The sequence below is a fragment of the Onychostruthus taczanowskii genome, unplaced genomic scaffold (assembly GCF_017590055.1).
Source record: "Onychostruthus taczanowskii isolate IOZ18803 unplaced genomic scaffold, ASM1759005v1 scaffold7, whole genome shotgun sequence".
Lineage (NCBI taxonomy): Eukaryota > Metazoa > Chordata > Aves > Passeriformes > Passeridae > Onychostruthus > Onychostruthus taczanowskii.
This window is the reverse complement of record NW_024504786.1, coordinates 7,764,063-7,785,388: the sequence shown is the minus strand read 5'-3', so window position 1 is coordinate 7,785,388 and position 21,326 is coordinate 7,764,063. Positions and strand designations below refer to the sequence as shown.

Here is a 21,326-nt window from a genome sequence, read left to right as displayed (position 1 = left end):
TGCCCTTCCTCAAAGGGCAGCTAATGTGCACAGAGAACTGCTCTGGGAATGGGGAAGGAAGCTCCTTGATGGAATTATTGCTGGCCACAGAACCTCAGGCATGCTCACATTTTCACCCTCCTCCCCCAAAACAGGCCAGATGCCAAGGAGTAAGACATATTCAAAGAATTGAAGTCTTTCAATATCTCATTACAGAAAACAGCAGACAAGTTGGCAGAAGGCCAGGCAGGCTTCCAATGAAAACATTCCCATTATAGCTTTGCTTATGTTTCTATGAACTTTCATAAAAAACAACACCTTTAAGAAATATTTCAGTTTTTATTAATTGGCTTTTTTGATAAAGATCTGTTTTGTTTGAAAACTCCCCAGCTATCCAGCCCTCTCCCACACCTCCCAATCACTGCTTCACCTCCTGCAACCTGACAGGCTTCTGCTGCACTCTGCTCCTCATGAGCATCCACAGCTACTGCACAGGTTAAAATATTATCTGCTCTGGGGCACCTGCAGAACAGGGGACAACAACAGTGTGTGAAGAGGCTGGATCAATTCAGCATTCCTTTGGGCATTTCAAAAGCATCTCTCACTACTTTGCAAGTCCTGTTACTTCACGGGCTCAGACATAAGAAATGCAAGATGTTCACAGTCAGATAAATGACGTGGGGATCTTTGACTTCTGTACCAAAACACAGCTCCTCCCCTTCATTCCAGCCTTTGCATGATGGTGCAAAGCCAAAAAAACTCAGCTTCCCAATTATTCTCACTGCCCAAAGAAAAACTGTTTTCCTTCCAACCCAGAGCCCAGTGACTGCTGCAAAGCTACAGCAATGTCAGAGGTTCCATGATCAACAGGGTTGCGGTGACTGTCCCAAAATTAACATGAGGAGGATAAAAAGTGTAAGTCCTCTTTCACCTACCAGGCATAATTAGCACACTCCTAATGAACTGGAGACGTTTTAGAACTTTTGCCATGTTTCATCAAGCAAAGATTATCACTACCCAGAGTCACATGCCTGGCTCACACAAGGAAGGAATAATTTTATCATGTAAACAGCAGGCCCAGGCTTTTGCCAGCTGTGGATGAAAGTCCATGACAGACATTTTATTGCCATGAAAATTTCACATATTCAACAAGAATATTGTACTTTACAGTATAAAAATGTCAGGTCTAGAAGACCATACAGCAAAAGTAAATGTAAACTGCAAGCAGGAAGGAGTTTCCCTTTTTGCTTTCTAAGTAACAGTAGCTCCTCATCTGCCTTCACAGAAGAAACACCACAGCATGTTTCCTACTCCTCCACAGGCAGGCTTCTTCAGAACACTATTAAAAGTACTCTTTGCTCAATATGCATGAATAGATTTTTTGACAAGAGCAAGGAAAACATAAAATTCAGAACAAGCAAAGAACTACAATGATTGAGAATGAAGAACTGGCTTTTCATTGTAGAAGAGAGGGAATGAAGTCAGGCCCAAGCAGTGACAGCTGTGGCTAGGAGACATACCAAAGCCAAAAGAAAAATATATTTTAAATAATAACTAATTTTAAATAATAAATAATTTAAACGGAAACAGCTCAGGGCTGTTTCCCCCAGGTATTTCAAAGACTAATCATCCATCCAGATGTCAGGTACAAACCTCACAGGGGATCCAGTTCACAGAAATAACTGGTGCTACTGAGAACTTTGCTGCACAAGAGGCTATTTAAAAATAATAATACAGCTGCAAATGCATATGATTCTTGCTGCTCTAAGCAGCATTTTATTTCAGGTTACCACTAGCTCCAGTCTTTCAGAGCAGTATGTAAAATTGTTCCTCATACAGTACGTGTCCTTGTGCTATGTCAAACCATTTTCTAGTTACCAAAGCACAAATATTTCAACACCACCCAAATTACTAAGAGTGAGCCATCTAAATCAAGATCAAAAGGTGCGTTTCTAAATCAAGACTCCAGAAGAAATCTGAAGGTAAAAAAAGTATTCAGAGGGAATCTGTTGTACACTTTGTCATGAGTCATCTTCTTTAAGAACCTTGATCTCGAAGGAAGCTCCACTGAGGCAGAAGTCCCAGTCCATGGGATCCCACGCAGTGCCTGCAGCAGAAGGGGAGGTTCAGAGCAGACATGGAAGAGTCAAGGCTCAACTGCTCATGCTCAGATTTAATCTCCTTACTCAATACATGGTGATCTTCAAAGCATTTTAATGAAATCCACTTCAGAGCAACAGCTTGACTTCTCTCACTGCCCCAAAACTTATCAGTGAGACTGTACCTTTCAAAACTGAACGGATCTTAAACACTCATCTCATTGATTCAAGCTGCCTTGTATCCTTCAAGAGGCACTCTTGGAGACAGGAGATGAATCAGGGCAAAGAAGCCAAAACCACCAAAGACTTCTAATTGGACACTTGGGAGCAGCTCCTTGAGGACCAAAGAAGCAGATTCTGACAATGTCCCCAGGACAACGACACAGGGCAGAGCAGCAGCAGTACTGGAACACAGTACAGAAATACAGCCTGGGAAATTCAATTGCAATGTACAAATCCACGGTGTAACAGACGACAGAGCTTACAGCCTCAAGTTCAATATTGTCAATGAACTTCTCATCCATTTTATCTCTACATTTTCCTGGGACAGGTGTTGAGTGCAAGCCCCACTGCTTGCACTCAAAAAGCCCCACATCAACAGTGAGACACGTTCCCCCCACTACAGCAAATTTTCTGGAACTCCACTGCAGCAGCTGTGCTTTCAGGGTTTTGTTTGGGTTTTTTAAGGGGAGATATGCAAAGAAGGAGAGAATTCCTCCAAAAGAAGATATGATTGTGTGCAGCATCAGATTTTAGGGACTCCAGAGACAAAGTTAGGATGAGGCTACAGAAGGTAAAAACCTAAAAAAAATGGCTCCAGTATTCTTCTTTCAAGGGTTGGAGGAAGAAACTAACAGAGAGTAAGCAGTAGTTAATAAAAGGAAAGGATTATGTTTGGAAGGAGAAAACTGACCTGAAGTACAAGAGTCAAAAAGTGACACAGAACCAAAAGTCAAGTTATTCTGTAGAAAAGGAACAAGCAATATTAAGGAGTAGATTGGTATTTTTATAATTCTTCCAAACCCACCAACTTCTGTGCAGAGAAATGTGATGGTTTTGAAGCCATTTCTAGGTAACTATTTGTCATCAGGAATATCTGCTTTTAGAAGTAACATTCCTATGAACTACCACTAAAATCACAAAAACTGGTGGAGTCTGGGTGAATGCTGGAAGCAGCCACAGGCTGAAACAGCTGAAGTATTTCATCTCCTTTTTCAAAGTGCTCTGGGTGGAAGGCATCCATCTTGAGTGTGCTGCTGCACTCAAAGCCAGTGAAGATCCTGGATCCTGTTCAGGCACAGGAAAGCTTCAGAGCTCATTGTGCTTCAGCATCAGGATCCACCAGGCAGCTGGTTGGTGTTCAGCAGGGCAGCTGGAGTCCTTTTTGGAAAGGGCTACAAGAGGCATCACCTGCACTTTGCCTTTTTTTTGCACTGTATGAATCCCTGTGAAGATCTCTGTATATAGGCACTTTTCTTCAGAACTAGAATAACTTAAGATACTGGAATATATTCACTGAAACACTGCAGAATCCTTGTGTGTTGAGTGGAGGACACAGCAAACATGAAGGACAATGAAAATATCTTCTAAAGAAGTTACATCCCCTCACACTGTTTGGGGACCCAGCACCAGCTCATTGCTGTAGTTTATATTATGTGGAGAAGCAAATTCTTGCTTACTTAGCTATTGTGCAGACTTTAACCTGTCAGAAGAAATGAGATAAAAAGCAGAAGAAAAAAAGACAATCTGACTCATTTCCATAGGGGCACTTAGTACATGAGCAGAGATTGTTCCTTAAGCATTACTCAGCAACCTACTTTACAAAAATGAGTTTTCCAAAAAATCCAGCTAGAACACACCTATTGCTTTAATGGGACTGAAGTTTTACAGCAATCTGTTTCAACACAGTTAACAGTCTTTCTGACAATAATAAAGCCTAAGCTTTAAAACACACAGGGCATGCTGATAAAAGTATTCTTTATTCTTCTCTAGCTCTCTGCCCAAAAAGTGACTCACTAAACAACCAACATGAGGTGATGTAAGGCACCCAACAGCGTTCAGTCCTGGGTGCAGATGTGTATGACCAGCTATGCCTCTGTTTTCCCAAGCTGTAGAGCAAAGATAAGCACAAACAGCTTCAGTCTGGAATAAGATAATCATGCAGGCAATGGCAAAGACAGAAGACAGCTCTGCTGCTTGGGAAAGCAATACCCCCACAGAAAACTCCAGGAAGAGTCTTCTCCTTTTAAACATGTGAGACAGAAGGGACACCGTGATTAACTCCTGCCAGTACAGGAATCATGCAATACACAAAACTGCTTGGAACAACAATTGCAGAAATAACATTTGCTGCAAAAACACATGTTGAACAGCTTTGTTTCTTCTCAGAATGTTGCCTCGTGTTTTAGTTTGCATAAACCTATAGCTTTAAGAACACAGAACTGAAAAACTCCTTTTAGCAAGTTCTGCCTCCCCAACTATTTCTGCATAAACTGAAAACCTAGTAATAAACACAAATGTCAGCCTTTTAGGTCAGGCTCTCTCATCTCAAGCAAAACAGCATTTCACTTTCTATTAATGATGCTATTTTTTGTGGTCATGTATTTAATTGAAAGCTGATGAGTGATATTCTTTAACAGTCAGAGCCATCAAAAAGAAAATGAAATGCAAGGAACGCAAAAGCAAGCCTAAAAATGCAATCAGAAATAAAAGAATGGTTACAGAAGTCATTAAATAAAAAGGCCAGTAGAGAACTCTAGGTGAAACAAGAACAGAATAGAAGCATTTCACACCACTGTGCGCATAGAAGCTGAGACTCCAATCCAAACAATTTTACCAGATATGCAGAATACAGTGACTGAGCCTTATTTACTCCCTGCTCTACCCCAAATCAGCCTGCACAAACTTCCCTTCTGTAACAGGGAAACTCTTCATCCCAAACATCTACTTTTTTTGAAATACAATTTCCAGCAAGACTTAAATTTGCAAAAAAAAGACAGTTGAAGCTACAGTGCTGTTGTTTTGAATACATTTTTTTTTTTTAAGATGTGCAAGAACAGAACTTTTCTTTGATAAGCTTCTGGAGTCAGATAAGCTGAAGGACAACACTGACAATGCTACTCAAATTTGCATCTGTTCTCCCACTGGAAAACTAGTCAGGCATAGACAGGAAGTATTCACCTACATCTGGCTACTGTGTACCACAAACCCAATTTGAGAAGCCACATTCAGTTTCCACTGTAACACTGATAATGATACAGCACACCTGGTATCCCAGTAAACACTGCCCTTGAGCTCAGAACCCTGTGTTTTCCAAATTACAATTACAGTATCACTCCCCTAAAATAAGGGTTGTCAAATTATATATGAGAATAGAAACTATAATGAATAAATACAGTCTTTCCCTTGAATACTTGGAATATTTATCTTACTCATACAGTGGCACTGCTGCCTAAACTAAATAGCCCACAAATTGTTGCTCCCCCTGCTTAAATATCGAAAGATTTTGTAGCAACAGCATTGTTACAGCATATGAGGCAAGGCAAAGTACTGTTCTTGAAAAAGACAGCTGACTGTTACAAATGTAGTTAGTCATATTTCAGGGTTCAAACAGGTAGCTTCCATATAGCTTTAGGTCGAAGAGTTATTGTACTATCTGCTCATAGACAGAGCCCATTCTGCACTAGGAAGCCTGCCTTAAACTTGTGGTTTTCTTCATAACCCACACAAAGGAAACTAACCTCTAATTTGTAGTTGAGCCAAATATCTTTGCTGACATCTGTATCAGAAATCCCAGCGGACCACTCTTACTGATTTTCATCCAACTGTGACAAAATGTATTCAGTGATTACACATTTTATCACCAACACAACTGATAATGTATCCCAGATCCACAGAGGGAAAGACATTACTTAGCCCTTCTAAGCAGAAGTGAGGCAATATATAGGTAGTTGTGCTTTACATACTCTGGTAACTTTTGCAATCCTCTGTTCTAAAACTTCTGGCAGTAACAACTTTTTGCAGACCTGAACCATGTTGTCAAATAAGCTAAATTCAACCCAGAACCCATTCCCTTGTCTTTTCACATAGCAAGAACCACAGCAACAACAAACATATGAGTGAACTCCTGACAGTTTCCTAATGCCAGAGCCAGCACATGATGCTGCTACAGCCACAATACTCTAACTTAATCTATCCTTAGAAAGTTGAGAAGCTGTTAGCTATATGCAAGTGGTGGCCCCATTTGTGTCTTTGGATACTGAAAGTTTCTGGCTGTACGTAGTATTACGTGCCATAAAGAGATCCTCCCTTATGCCGGTGATGCATGTATAAATGCAAAATAAAATGCAAGCAGGAGGTAAAAGCGTGATAGTGGCTGTCACCACTGTGGCTCCTGTGTTAGCTGTACTGCTCTAAATTATGCTTTGTGAGGCTGGCAGAGCTGCACCCCTAGTTCCACCACTCTGTTTGGGAAAACTGTCCCACTCCTATGTTTAGGATGGATTAAAGCCTAGGAGAAAGCTTGCAGTTCCTTGTTACCTGACTGCCTCTTCTCAAGCCGAGAAAAACTCAAGTGAGAGAGAGGCATTATTATTTTATTTCTGAACTTTAGAGCAAACCTCGTAGCAGAGAGGCTCCAGGAGTGCTCTGAACATCCATTTACACCTACAGCCCCGAACAGCAAACACAAGCACACTGATAAGCTGGTGCAGGTGCACTGAGGCCTGACAGAAGCTCCGGCTGCCTGCCATCACCAGATTTTATTTCTGCATTATTATTGGGCAAGGCTAAGGTGGGTATTAAGACGGCCTGCCAAGATAAATTAAAGGTCTACCGGCCCTTAACGAGAAACAGTATCCCCACCCTCGGCTCGGAGGTTACGGGTGACACCGCACATTATGTTCACCTTGCTTTTGTCTTCTGCCTTAAGTTTAGACGCAGTAAAATGTAATCAGGGGCAGTCATGCGTGAGCCCAGACACTTGGCTCCCGGGATCCGCCAGTGCCCGGTGCTGCGGCACAAAACCCAACCGGGGATGTCTCGGCTCAAGTTGTGGGAACAAAGGAGCGCTCCGGCTGCCGAGGCAGCGGGGCCGCACACGGGTGCTCTTGGGGTGCACACCGCTGCTCTCGGGGGCTGCCGAGGCAGCGGGGCCGCACACTGCTGCTCTGGGGGTGCACACCGCTGCTCTCGGGGGCTGCCGAGATAGCGGGGCCGCACACTGCTGCTCTGGGGGTGCACACCGCTGCTCTCGGGGGCTGCCGAGGCAGCGGGGCCGCACACCGCTGCCCTGAGGGCCGCACACGGCTGCCCTGCACCCCGCTGCCCTGAGGGCCGCACACGGCTGCCCTGCGCACCGCTGCCCTGAGGGCCGCACGCCGCCGCTCCCGGGGCAGCGCTGCCACCCCTCAGCCTCCCAGGAGCTCCGGCCACCGCGCCGGGAACGCTGCACCGAAAACCTTCACAAATTTTTGCTGGAAGCGGGCCAGATGGAGCTGTGGTTGTTACCGGGTGCAAAGGCAGTGACTTTATCCCAAGGCACGCTGAGTGTTTAAGCCTTCCAAATGAATTCCTCCGCACTCCCCTTAGGGATGACCTATCATGCCAGGCCAGAAAATGCCTGCCCACCCTGACTCTGGAGAGGGAGAAAGCAGAACCCCCTCTGCCACACTCTCACTCCCCCTGCAATTTAAAAGTTACAGTTTCACGAAATCAGGGCATGCACATGGGGATTATCCCATGCATCATTTCCAGCTCTGCCTCGTCTAGTTTAAAAATATGAAAGATAAAGTTACTGAACACTTCAGGGATCAGCCTGTAACATGAAGTCCTTTTGCTAACTGGTGTTTGGACTGTGCAGATCCTTGATCCCTGACAAGAGGGCTCCAGTGATGGAAGCACTGGCATTATTAATGATAGAAGATCTGCTTCTTAATGTAAACTTTGAAAGGCTTGGTAAGAATTTTGCATGGCCAAATTCTTGCAGAAATGCTGGAAAGTTGTTTTCTAACCGGTTCATTTTGTCCAGCCCCTTTTAGCAGCCTCCTTGTACTAACTCATTCAAGGGGCTTTATTTTTTTTTTTTAATAAAAGCCCCACACTAATTGCTTTAAGTCACCTACAATGGGACTTGGGTTTTTGTTCATTTCATGCAAACACACACAAATACTTACCTCCTGAATAGTTAAAAATCAAAAGCATTTACAAGAAAGATGTCCTTTAAAATGCACAGAAGCAAAGTGATTTGATTGAACTTTAGGCTTTCAGGAGTAACATCTAAAAATAGGCAGTGTCAGCTATGCAAGAATTTAATGAGTAGTGGCCAGTGCTGTGTGTTTGAGAGATCTGTCCAATTTTTAAAGCGTCAGAATTACCAAGTACAGGTCCTTGAGATCCAAAAATCTCAGGATGATCACCTCCTCCTGTTTTAATTAAAGCACCACATACCTCCAGAGAGAAAAATACAGCTCACTGTGCTGAAACAAAGAGAATAAACCACACTTACAGTACATGCCACGATTCAGGCACAGGTTGAAAAGCACATTCTGAAAGTACATGCCCCATAAAAGACAGTACTCAGAATTACTTATTTGCTATCAATTTCTCTGCAGGCTAAGACTTTTGGTGCATATTTTACTGTACCTTCTGGCTGTACAGATCAGAGACCTGAGAAGATAAAGGCCCTTCAAATACCTTACTGCTTCAGCCTGTCTGACTCTTACAGGTATAGATACAGTTTCACCAGTACCCATTTATGCTTACTTTAATTCATTTACCAAAGAAAGACTCAACCTCTCCGCCTCACAAGCCTTCCCTCCCTCTTCAGACACAAAAGAAACTTTCTGCCCCATCTAAAAACTTCAGGCAAGCAAGGGATAATACATTTCCCCATTTTCAGCACTAGCAACCCATGGAGGGGGGAGGGAAGAAAAAGTGAATCAAATCCTTTTGAAAAAGGTTATTAAGTGTTATCAAAGTAACTGTGCCTCCAGGGATGGATTCCAGCCTGTTCCCAAGTATTATTCCCCCATCACCAAAACCCAGCGACAACACACACCTCATCTGTCACTGCTGGAAGAGAGCTGGGGAGAAAAGGGTCTTGGAGGCTGTAAAAGCGATTAAACTGGAACTGAATGGAGGTGGGTAAATCACCACCATCAAAGTGTTACAGGCACATAAAGGCACACAGGTGAAGAGGATAATAAAAGCGCTCCTCTAGGAGCGAATACAGCCGAAATATACGCTTTTCAATAAAGGTTTTCAAAAAAGGAGACACGGGAGAGGGGCTGCGAGCAGCTCCCCTCCTCCTGCCTCCTTCCATCTCCCAAAAGGCACCATAAATTGCCCCCCCCCCCCCCAGTATTAAAATCCTTTTGCCCAGGAGACAGCGAACTCAAGTCCCTGGGAAGTTTACACAAAGTTTAACTACAGATATTAATTTTCACCCCCCCTCCCCCTCTCCTTTTATTTTCAAAGGGAAAAGTCTGCAGGAGGAGGGAGGGCAGGGATGGACGGCAGTCCCCGACCCGCTGCCAGGGGTGCGGGGCCAGCTCGCAGGCTTCGGCTCCCTACCTGGAGGGTCCATTTCAATGTAAAATATCAGCTCAGTGGAATAGGGCATCATCACTTCCCTCCAGTCCGTGTCATCGCGGTCCATATCCCACAACGTGTTGTACATCGCGACAGCCAAGTCCCGGCAGGGTTAGAAATAAGATAGCTCGGCTTTTAATCGAGAGGTGGGGAACAAAAAAAAAAAAAAAAAAAAAAAAAAAAAAAAAAGAGGAAAAAAAAAAAAAAAGGAGGAAAAAAAAAAAAAAGGAAAAAAAAAAAAGCCGAGAAGAATTCACCTCGCTGTAAAATAACACTTCTAGAAAAAAAAAAAAAATTCAAATCGCAATTTAAAATCGCAAAATTAAACTTAAAAAAACGCCTCCACACAAGTCACCTCAGCAGCTGCCCTACAGGAACTAAAGGTAGGTAGCAATATATATAATAATATATATAGACAGTGCTTCTTTTTGTTTAAAAAGACACCTTTCCACAGAAAAGCCACTTTCCCGAATTCTTTCTAAAAATCGCCGTTTTCGGGGTATTTTTAAAACACGAGCCAAACAAGCCCCCCACAGGAAAGCCGGGGGATGGTGGGAAGCAGCGGATAAAAAGGGGCGATTTCAGTCTCTGGATGAATTCTTTCCGCCGGCGGAGGACGAGAAAGGAGGCAGCGGCGGCGGGCAACAATACGGGCGGGCGCGGAGCCCGAGCGGGGCGGGCGGCGCTGTGCCCGCGGTGCGGTGGCTCTGAGGGGCCCGGCCGCCGCCACCCGCCTCTTGCCGGGGACCGGGCCACGCCCCCCCGGCGCCAGGGGGCGGGGCTTCGCGCCGGCTCTTTAACCCCTTGGAGGTGAACGGGGGTGTGTGTGTGCGGGCGCTTCCACGAGGCGGAGAGAGGGGTGGGCAAAAAAAAAAAAAAAAAAAAGACATAAAGAGGAAACGTCTCTCTTCGCGCCGGCGAGGCAGACCCACAAAAAAAAGCTTAGTATAGAACAAAAGTCTGCTTCTCTCCTTTTCTAGCTTTTATCCCGCTCGCTTTCGCCACTTTTCTCGACTCTTTTTTGCAGTGTCCCCCCGTGCCGAGGCGCGCAGTGGCGGTGGTAGGTCCCCTGGCTGGCCGGCCGCCAAGGGGCCGCTGCCGCGGAGCACGCGCGGGGGGCGGGGGGAGCGGAGCGCAGTTGCCAGAGCTGCTGCCTTTGTCTGAGGGAGCAGCGAGCGTCGGGATTGGCAGAGGGCTGCCGGCGGCTCAGCCAATCAGCGCGCGGCGGGGGCCGGCCGGCTCGATGGCGATTGGCCGCGAGCGCCGGTTACTAAGCGGGACAAAGGAAGGCGAGCGCTGAGGCGAGAGCGCGGTTCGGGGGGCGCGGGGTGACCCGGCCCCGCATCCCGGCCGGGCAGCTGCCCGACACCGCCGGCCCCCGCGCTGGCCCTGGGGAAACTCCTCCTGCCCACACCGCCGGTGGAGCTGCCCCCGCCCCGAGCCGGTGCGCCGCAGCGCCGGGGCTACCTGCCACCCTCCAGCCCGGGCCGGCCGCCGTGTGGGGATGAGGCTTGTGGGAGACCCGGGCACAGGGGACCCTGTGCAGGTAGAGCCGCTGGCCGCATCCCCGGCGGGAGCGTGTCCTGGCTGACCCCTCAGCCGCTGCACTGGACACAAACACTGGCTCTCCCTCCTCTGCAGGGCCCTGGCAGCTGCCTGCTGTGTGAGCCGCGTAATCTACGTAATAACCTGCCCATCTCAGAGGGCACCGTAACCAGCGAGTGTGACCCGCGAGAAAAACGCGCTTTCTAGCGACATAACCAGCGGCAGGGAAAAAAAACCAAAAAAAAAAAAAAAAAAAAAAAAAAAAAAAAAAAAAAAAAAAAAAAAAAAAAACCCAAAAACCCAAAACCAAAAACCACAGGAAAAGGCACGAAACTGGATGTCTGTCTGTCACCAGGTTTGGGATAAGTCTGAGCTGCAAACACACCCGAAATGGAACCTCAGCCTGCCTGGCAGCCACATCCCGAAGGGCAGCCACAGCCCGCAGGCACCGGCGGGAGGCAGAAGTGCAGCCAGCTCGACACTCAGCCTCGGTTTTGGCGCGGCAAAGGATCCTTAGAGAAAGGCTGCTGCTGAGAAATTAAGGAAAAGTCCTTTCCCGAGACTCCCAACCAGTGTCAGAGGCACAAGGGCGGACAACACCTTGATCTGCTGTGGAAATCTCGGGAATGCTGGAAAACCCAGCACTGAAGTTGTCTGCTTTATTTGCACTTCAAAGCATGGAAGAGCAAGTGACGAATAATTTGTCCTGCTCTGGCATCAGGTAGCAGCTCCTGAAAACACCCTCCTGACCTGGCTAAACCTTAGGGTGACTGCGACATTGAGTAACTGAAAGGCTGTACCCGATGGAAGAGTATGAGGGAAGATCTGAAGTTTGCTGATGTATCACAACTTCCACAGCCAGCAATTTAGAGCAGCCTGCTCCAGGAACAGAGCTCCTTGAGGGATGGACGACTGCAGAAGAGCACAGGGCTTTGATTCAAGTCACTCACTGTACGTAAATTAATTTTATAAGCCCATCCACAAACTCTGATTAATCCACGATAACCAGATATGATTCCTTTTTCTAATTTTTAAATTAAATTATTGAGCCGATTCCACGTATCAGCTCCAGCTTCTTCAAAGGGAAATGCCCTCCCTGGAAGCACAGCTGGCTCCCCCAGTGAAATTTAACTTGGTGCTTTCTGCCCAAGCCATCTGCTGCCAAGGGTTGGGCATGGGTGGAGGTGCAGAAGTGGATGCTGCTTTGCAGGCCCTGCAGAGCTAAAAACTGGGGCTGTGGTCCCTATGGCAGCCCCCAAACTTAGATTAGCAGCTGTGGCAGAGAGGGGGAAGGAGGCAGACTCAGGTTGAAATTCATTTTCCCCCTTCCTGCACCTCATTATAAGTTCCACCCACATAAGACCTAATTACTTGGCTTTTATGCTGGCAAAGTGGATTTCATCCTTGCTGTTTCCCATGGTGGTTGCCTTCATTTTCATGGCGGCACTGATGGTTACAGCTTATTGATGTTTTCACTTTAGTGATTTAAAGCAGAATACATTTTGTTATTAGCACTGGTTTCTCTCATTGCTGCTTTAATCAAAGATGCAATTTAAGGCAGAGGATTGTGTGTAATGGTAAACAGTAGGATAATGCCTTGAGAGAACAGAATATTAATGTGTTTTTATTTCTCAAAACTGTGCTTATAATTTACCCAAGATTGCTTGGCTCCCAGAACACACATAGGGGGTGCTCCCTTTCTTACCACACTGCCTGCCTTGCACCAGGGATGAGCATGGTGTGCATGTGTGTGCCCAGGGGGGAGAGGGAGGCACATCTGCTGCCTTACACGCTGCTAAACCCCCTCTGCCTGTGCCTCTCCCACAGGCACAAGGTCTGAGCATCGGAGAGCAGAGACAGAACCGGGAGCACACCGAGGGTTCGGGGATGCTCAAGGTCTGGGAGTGCTCCCACTGCCAAAACCTGGCCATGCAAACCCAATACATCACCCCAAGAGGGAGAAGCTACATTCAAACACTGAAACAAAATAATGGTGATTTGGCAGTGCCTGAGCAGGGGTCCAAGTGCTGGAGGAGGGGACTTGGTGCCCCACGCTGCGGCTGAAAGACAAGAAGTGAGCCCAGTGCCTGCTGCCTTCCCAGCATCCCGACATCCCGTGTCGACGGCTGTGCATTTGCTCACTTTCCTTTCCTAGGATCTGACAATTTGCATTTCAAGGCAAGATTAAATATTGAAGTTTTGAGCGCTTCCATGTGCTTCAGGAGGAGCTGAACAGACCTGCACTGGAGCAGACTGAACACAGAAAAGCCATTTGTGCCAAACTGCTTGGTTTCCTCTTTGCCGAGCCATGATAATGTGATATCCGACAGCTGAATGTAGGCCACAACAGGCTTTTATAGTTGGAGGGCTGGAAGAGGGAGGGGGGCTGGATCCACAGTGCTGCCAGCCAAATGCATGAAAATGATGAGAGGCTTTTGGGGCAGGCTGGAGGCTCCTGGCCACTCCTGAGATCCAGATATTAGCTGCACTGTTAGCACAAGCTCAGGGCCTGCTGGAGGGGAGCTTGGAGAAGGTAGAACTGCGTTCACGCCAGCAAGGACAACTCCCTGGACATCAGTAGATGCTACATGAAATTACTGGCCTTTCGCTGCACATTTTTGGAGAAGGTGCTGTGACTGGTGGCCAGCTTCCCACGGGGGCAGGCACACCTTGCAAGGAACAGCACTAGAACAACCAGTTACAGCAGTTTGGTTTATTTAATGGATTCTTCCTGCCTGTTTCTCAGCTCCTGGTGATGAGGAGCAGAGGGAAGGCGCAAGGGTTTGTCTGCTTTGGCTCAGATGTTGCTGCTGGGGTCTCAGTGTGGCTCAGTACACTGCAAACCAACCCCAGGGCTTGCTGGTAGGAGAAGAGGTGTTGGGAATGGCAGAGGTTCATCCTGCCTTCCTGAACCATGGAGACAGTGCAAGCACCATCTTCCCCTTCAGTTGTACAGCCTAAACCCCAAAAGTACCACAGAGACCACAAAGCTTTTGCTGCAGGATTAAGAGTATTAATCCCTGCAGGGGTGAAGCAGCAGCAGTTTGCTTCCCCGCATCCTCCAAAGCCTTCATGTGAAATGTAATGGGTGTTTTTAACAAGGACTGTGCTTCCTCTCTCTGCTTTATAGTCATTTTATGTCCTAACAGGCTGCAAAACAGTTGCCTCACTCCACCCCAGATGCGGCCACATTTCTGTGGTGAGGAAAAACTCTGGCAAGTGTGCCGAAGTCGGGTGCTTTGGTTTGAAAATTATACATTGCATTAAAAACCTGTATTAAAGAATAATATGCGGTCTGCAAAAAACATTCAAATGAAACACTTCAGTGTTAGGAAGTGTCTTATTTACAGCAGTGAGAGCAGCTTGTGCCCTTTTCCCTCCCCTGTCCGCTGGGTAAGGAAAGAGTTTGAAGCAGGGGCTCGTGTCCATAAAGGTTGGAACACAAGGCATGCACACAGAGCTGAGCTTGCGAGGAATCATACATTAGGCATTTCCTAACTTAAAAGCACTTGGCTTTGCATTGTAAACAACATTCTTTTAACATAGGAAATAACATTTTTAAAAAAATAAAGAAAAAGATCTTTTAAATAAATGTCTACAATGTAGGTTGTTGCAGCTGGACCTAAGGTATTCCTCAGCAAATCTTGGACTGGCCTTTCCTCACTGCTCCAGAGGCTTCTGCTCAAAAAATTTCAGGAGTAACGGTCTGGGATGGAAGCAGAAAGCTGCTCTCCTGCTAGGGGAGAGGAGTGTGTGTGGCTTTTGCAGCTGGACAGTGGATGCCAACCCCGTGCTCTGCACACGGGTGTCTGGGGTGGACACATCTGCACCTGGAGAGTGCCCGGGGATGGATGAGGGGTGGGCACGGGGCGGGGGGTGAGGGAAAGGGCACGCCACACTGAGCTGTGCTGAATTGCTGCTTTGGCAGACAGCACCGGGCCAGCTCTTTAGAAAGTTCACGTTCAGTTATTGTTTTGACAGGCTGCCAAAGTTTTCCTGAGGAATGCAGGCAGCAGAAGGGAAATGGTGATTTTCAAACTTTTTTTTTTATAACTCAGCCAAACCAGAATGGAATTTCATGGGAAAAGTGAAAGGTACATCTCTAGCCTCGGGGCATCGTTGTTGCCAAGTTTCAGGGTCTGGCTGCAAACAATGGAGGTGTCGGAGCATCTCCAAAGCGGTGCACCCTTGCACGCACTCACATGTGCTCACGCACACTCACACACACGCTGGAAGCATCTTCTCTAATGGTGACTGCTCCCAGAAAACTGATTAACCCGCAGCGCTTTAAAAAGAGTGTGCGTGATGTAAAAGCAGGCGACAAAGCAGCTGATGATGAAGGGCTTGCGGCTTGGGGGGACATTTCGGTGCTCTCCCCACCCCAGTCCTGGCGTGCAGCCAGCCATGGGCGCACCGCTTCTCTCCACATGCTCTTCCCTAGGTCAGTCCCGGAGCCACGGGGTATTTTTGCAGGTCTCCCTACCCCTAGGAAGGGCAGGAGGTTGTAAGCTCCCCTCCTCCTCCTCTTCCTCCTCCACAGAGGGAGGAGAGCAGCCGGTGAGTCGGGCTCTAGCCCTGCAGCACCCCGGGGTCTGCGGGGCTGTGGAACCGGGCTGGGGAACTGCCAGTTACCTTATATTTTCCAGTACACTAATTTCTCTTGTCATCATGCCAGTGACAAACAGAGAGAGTTAAACAGAGCAATCCATTAAAGAAGCAGCCTGACAGACCGATTGTTAAGGGTTTCAGCGATCCCCATTTACACTGGCTTGAAAAAAATTTTGCCTCGAGCAGCTCCAATTACAGAATTATCGGACCACACTCTGGTCCCTTTGTGCACTTCGCATCTCTGTCATCGTTCCAGGCCTCTCTCTATTTTGTTGCTTGGAAATGGTGAGCAAAATGGAAGGTGACTTGTAACAAATTCAGAGAAATTAGAGGGGGGATAAAAGAGAGAGAGAAAAGCTCCTTCCCTGATTCTAATGTCCTAAATCAGGACACTTTTAAAATGTAACACTGTATAGGAATTTAAAATATTTTGCACTTCCTCTATTCATTACTCTAATGCACTGGAACTACTTGCTTAGATTCCACCCACCCCCCCCCCCCGCCCACCTCCCCCAAGGAATGTACAATAACCACTCTGTAAATTCCTCAGGTCTGATTTTAAGAGGTACTGTTGAACTTTATTCATGGAGGAAAGAAATAATCCCAATACCTTCCTGCAGTAACTCTTTTTAATAAACATGGCAGTGTATGTTTTAATCCCCGCCAGTGATGCAAGCAGCAGGAAGAGGAAATCAACATCACCTCTAGGAAAAGCGAGGTCTCAGCCCTGCTCTGCTGACATCCCACTTGGTGACCTTCAGGCTGGATTGCCAGCATGGGTTTGAAGGTGGCACCATTCCCGGTAAGAGGAATTCTGAAAAGCCCAGAAGATTTTCACTTCCGCAAAGCAAAGCTTGAACTCTGTAGATTTGTTATTATTATGAAAAAACCCCCAGCACAATAATTTCCCTACCCTAGAATGCAAAGCTGAAGGCTTTCCTAACCTTTGGCTGAGTGAAGCATGGCCCCCACGATGCAGCAGCTACGTGACAAGCTACGTATGCCCCCAACCCAGTGTGACATCACCGATTTATCTTCCAGCAAAGTCTTCCATTCCTGTCCGCCCAAACAATTTTACCCTCTGCCAGTATTATTCTGGTAGCAGTACCCTCATAAGTCCACAACATGTAAGAACCTCCCCCTTTTCCTTGCAGTGGAGATCATCTGGTTTCGGAGGGAGGGAAAGTGATCACAGCCACCCCTGGGCAATGCTGGAGGAGGCTGAGATCAACCTTCAGTCCTAATGCACCAGGGAATGCTGGCTTTCCTCTGGCCCAAAACTGAAGGAAGTTTCTCATGGCTCAGTCCCCAGTCCTGCCATGCAAGTCCTTTGCCCCCATCCCTTTCACTGGGATTTGATGGAACTGACCTATCCATTTCTGTGTCCAGGGAACCTCACTGCAGTATGTCCATACTGCACAGCTGCAGGAACGGAGACTTCCCACCCCAGATTTTGGGTGGAGATGGAAGGCAGGAGAAAAACTCCCATAACAAACCAGGGAGCTCTCAGGGGTATTGAAAAGTCCTCTCATTTCTTATTAATCACTCAGGCCAAGAACTCAAGTGTCGGCAGTGTGTTGGCTGGGGTTATTTTCCTTGCAGCTATCCACATGCAATTCATGCCTTGGAAAATGACCCATTTACCATCATGCATTGTTGCTTAGCTACACGCGCTTTCCCTCTAAGTTTTCCCAAATGGAAACATGGCTCTATTTGCTTTGGAGATCATTTTCCCTGGCTTTCTCTGCTTTACAGTAAATAAGCATAAGAAGAAGAACCTCTGAACGCTGAGTGGAGAAATAAAACAAACAGCGCGGGGTAGGGTGAGCATTTAAAATCCAGCATGTGAATGCAATGCCTTCCTTTTCCAGCCAAGGTGATGGGCAGGGAGGGTTTGAGCAAAGGCAACTTGCAGGTCAGGTTCATTAAGTCCTTTTTTTGTCTGTCATTTGCATAAAGGTTCTTTCCCTGCTGAAGATTTCCAAACAATTTGGTTGAATAATTCTGGGTTCCCAAGAGAAGAGCATTACTTCCCTGGAGGACAGGTGGGACTTAGGGCACTGAGAACTCACTCTGTGTCTCTGCTGCCATGCCTGCCTTGTGGAATCCTAGGTATCCTCTAGAAACATGCAGGAAAACACCTCCCTTATACCTGAAAACCAGGACACTACTTTGAGCCACTAGACAAGACTTTATCCATCAAACCCCAAAATTTCTCACGTTCACGAAGTCCTGACTACACTCTCATAGTGCATGGTGGGCACAGGCTGGCAGATCAGCCACTGTACCATGAATTTCAGCTTCCCAGCACACCAGCTAAATCTTTGGGCCATTTGCCGGAATCCTGAGCCCACTAATGCCTATGCTGCACAGATGTCCTCAAAACATGCAACAAATCCACAGATTTTGGAAAGCACGAGCTTTATAGCTCATAGACAGAGGGACTGCGTGGCACATGTTCAGCCATGTCCCTGGGATCACTGGTCTTGCTTAACATGTGCCTTAAGGCTGAGTTGTGCTTGTGTCCAGGATTTCCAGATGTCCAGCAGTTCATCTGTTCCTCAAGGATCAGACAAAACTTGCAGCATCTTCAGATTTTACTAAGGACAAAGCTTTTGGGTAAAAAGGCAGCCAAATGTCTCTCACAACACATAGGTTAGTAGAGAACTCAGAGGAAAACCTTTTGTTTCCTGGTGCCATGAATGTGCTGGACATGAGCTCTTTGTGTAGAGCAGACACAGCCGTCAGCTGCCAGAGCTCCCAGGAGCAGGACGCTCTGAAGGGTGAGCTCTGCCCTGCCTTCTGCTGACAAAGCATAAAATCCATATTGTCTCTGAACAGAAAAAGGGGGGAAACAAAGTAAATCATGTGATGCTGGTTACCAGGCCAAAACACTGAATTGAGGTTTAATACAACAGTTTCCAGGGTGCCAGAAAGTGAAGAGGGATATTGTTCCTATGCAAATCCCGGCCGGTGGGTTGACACATCCCAAACACTGCGCTCTGTGAGAGCTGCCTGCACCTGAAGAAGCACTTTTACTCCCGTGTCGCTGGGAAGCTCTTATCTTGCTTTGACCAAGTGTACACAATAGAGCTTTGTTTTGGGTGATACCTCCCAGATGAACGGCCTCTTAGAAGTACTTTGAGGAATTAAATGAGTAAAAACAGTAGGAGAGGGAGGGGAAGGGGAGAAAAACTCTGCTGCTGCACTACAGAAGTCAAAGTCGGTGGATACTTAACCCACTAAATAAGGAGTTGGGATCTATGTCAGACTGAAAGAAGCAAATGTGTGACCCAGCTCCCTGCCACCAGAGACACCTCATGACAGTGTCTCAGTCCCAAAGTAGGAATCCATTTCACTGTCCCCTGTGTCCCTGCAGCAAGGGTGGGGATGCTGTTGCTTGCAGATGCTGCCCAGGTCTGTGGTGCTCCCCACACACCAAGCTCAGGCACCTCATCCTCATGGTACGGCCTCCTGGCCTCTTCTCTCTGCAGTGGGTGTGTTTCAGCACAGGCATTTTGGGGAGCCCAGCAGGTGATGGTATCAGACAGTGTGTCCTCTCCTTCCCTTTGCCACTGCATTTCTGCAGCTGAGGACAAATCCTGCTTCTTGCAATCCTGTCTGGTCTCTTTGGTTGATGGGAGATGCCAGGTCTTTCTTGCCCTGGGCAAAGGGTCCCTCTGGCTTGGTGCAGCTTGGGCGCCTGCCTTAGGTCCTGGAGCTGAATCAGGCCAAGGGCAGTTTTCACGAATGGAAATCCCCCTGGTTTTATTGTCTTTGAAGCCTAGAAACACCTGCCTGTTGCTCAGGGAAACAAGGCAGGCAGGATAAGGGTCTGGCAGCACCTCCCCTTTGTTCTGTGTCCTTCCTGGGCACCCTTTGGAGCCCAACCCTGCCAGCACCCTGTGCCCCCCACGGTTGGTTAGGAGTTGGCCGTGTGAAAATCAAACATCAAAGGGCTCTTCCAGCAAGGGCTATTTCCACATCAAATGCCTACCTCCAGTCCTGAGCCATTGGGGAGAGAACTCTTCATAAAAGGAGAAGGAAGATTAATATTATTTTTCAAAAGTATAATGGGAGGTTTCCACTCCCCGAGCACTTCAGAGTTGGTTTTTGCACAAAGCTAGAATAATTTCAACCCCAAAGGAAAAAGAAAAATACATAAGAGGAGATTAAAAATGCCTGAAAAAATAGCTGGTCTGAATAGAAATGTTCAGGTCACTGTCACTTTAGGGGCTGGAAGAGGCTGCTGCTGGGAGAGCCTGACTTTCCACAGGAATGCATGTCCTCCATCCTCACTCTCAGAGCACCAGGCTTGCTCTGGATGCCTGTTTGAGCATGGGGAAGCAGGGAGAGCCAAGGACAGGCTGTCGGAACTGCTAACTAGTGAGAAGAGGAAGGAGAGGACAAGGGGTAGAGAAGATGCTGGAAGCACTCTGTTGGGCAAGTGGAACAGGAAGAGCCCGCTGTGAAGTGCAGCCCTCCCTGAGACTCTCTGAGAGAAAGGCGGCACGAATCCGGCCGAGCGACGGGCTGGCAGCGTGCCTGGAGCGTGGCATAGCTCTGCCTTGGAAAAGCACCTGCAGCCTCAGCATCTTCCTCTCACAAACATGCCACAGCATCACGGGGGAACCACAGTCCTGCAGCCTGACAGCCAGTTTCTGCTCTGTGAGCATGAGCCATTGGGCCAGACGGGTGTATGAACAATTATTTGATCATTTCCACTGCAGGAACCGACTTGACAAATACCTCCGATTCACAAGCTCGCAGTCTGCTTCTGAAAAACCAGACCAAGAGCAAGCTTCCACCCTGGAAAATCCCTTGCCTGTGTCTGCTGTGCATCCTTTCCCATGCTGGGAAAGGTTGGGCCAAATGCAGAAGGCACCATGGAGCTGGCAAAGCTGCTCTGGGGCAGTGTCCCCAGGCTGGTGGGTCAGGGGTGGCAGGGCTTAGCATCTGGGATGTGGTCTGTCCTTGGGTGACAGTGCCTTGCTTGTTTTCTGCTTCTTGGTCATTCCATAGAATGAAATTTTGCTAGTGTGTACCTCACCTTCCTCTGGACTTGGGATACAGATGTGAAGCAAAGTGAATGACAGTCCTTGCAGCCCCAAGCCTCACAGTCTCGGGTGACATACACCCCTCAGTGATTTTCACTTAAAAGGGGGGGGGGGGGGGGGGGGGGGGGGTAGGAAGAAAATACCTGTGGATAAGGAAATGCAACATATGCACCTGAGGGCTCAGGGAAACTCTGTTGGTTAAGCCAAATCTTGCCTTTTCCCAATGCTTGAAGTTACCCATCTGTGAAGAGGGCTGGAGCAGGCATCTTCACCCCATAAATCCCACTTAAGCCCTGAAGAAAATGCTTCAGTGGTGCTTCACATTCATCTGCTGGCCGCCACAGGGACAAAGGCTTCACACTGTCCCAAGCAAGCAGAAAAATCCCCCAGTCCCCCCACTGGAGATTGGAACTGATGGCCAGAGGGCAGTGATGGGAGAAAGCAGCAG

The 21,326-nt window shown here is 47.5% G+C and overlaps 1 protein-coding gene and 1 long non-coding RNA gene across 3 annotated transcripts in view; one reads left to right on the top strand and one right to left on the bottom strand.

Annotated features, from left to right (window-relative positions):
- LOC121344995 (phosphatidylinositol 3-kinase regulatory subunit gamma) overlaps positions 1–21,326 on the bottom strand; it is a 77,020-nt gene that overhangs the window by 22,424 nt on the left and 33,270 nt on the right. The window contains exon 1 of one of the 2 annotated variants that reach the window (XM_041421488.1): positions 9,651–9,846. The exons of the other annotated variant lie outside the window; for it this stretch is intronic. Within the exon in view, the coding sequence (XP_041277422.1) occupies positions 9,651–9,756 (106 nt within the window). The 5' untranslated portion in view covers positions 9,757–9,846. Of the gene's footprint in view, positions 1–9,650; positions 9,847–21,326 lie in introns of those variants that run through there. 2 annotated transcript variants of the gene reach the window in all.
- On the top strand, positions 10,939–11,439 carry LOC121345008. The gene is made up of 2 exons (XR_005953915.1): positions 10,939–11,214; positions 11,310–11,439. It is a non-coding gene; the product is annotated as an uncharacterized LOC121345008 (long non-coding RNA).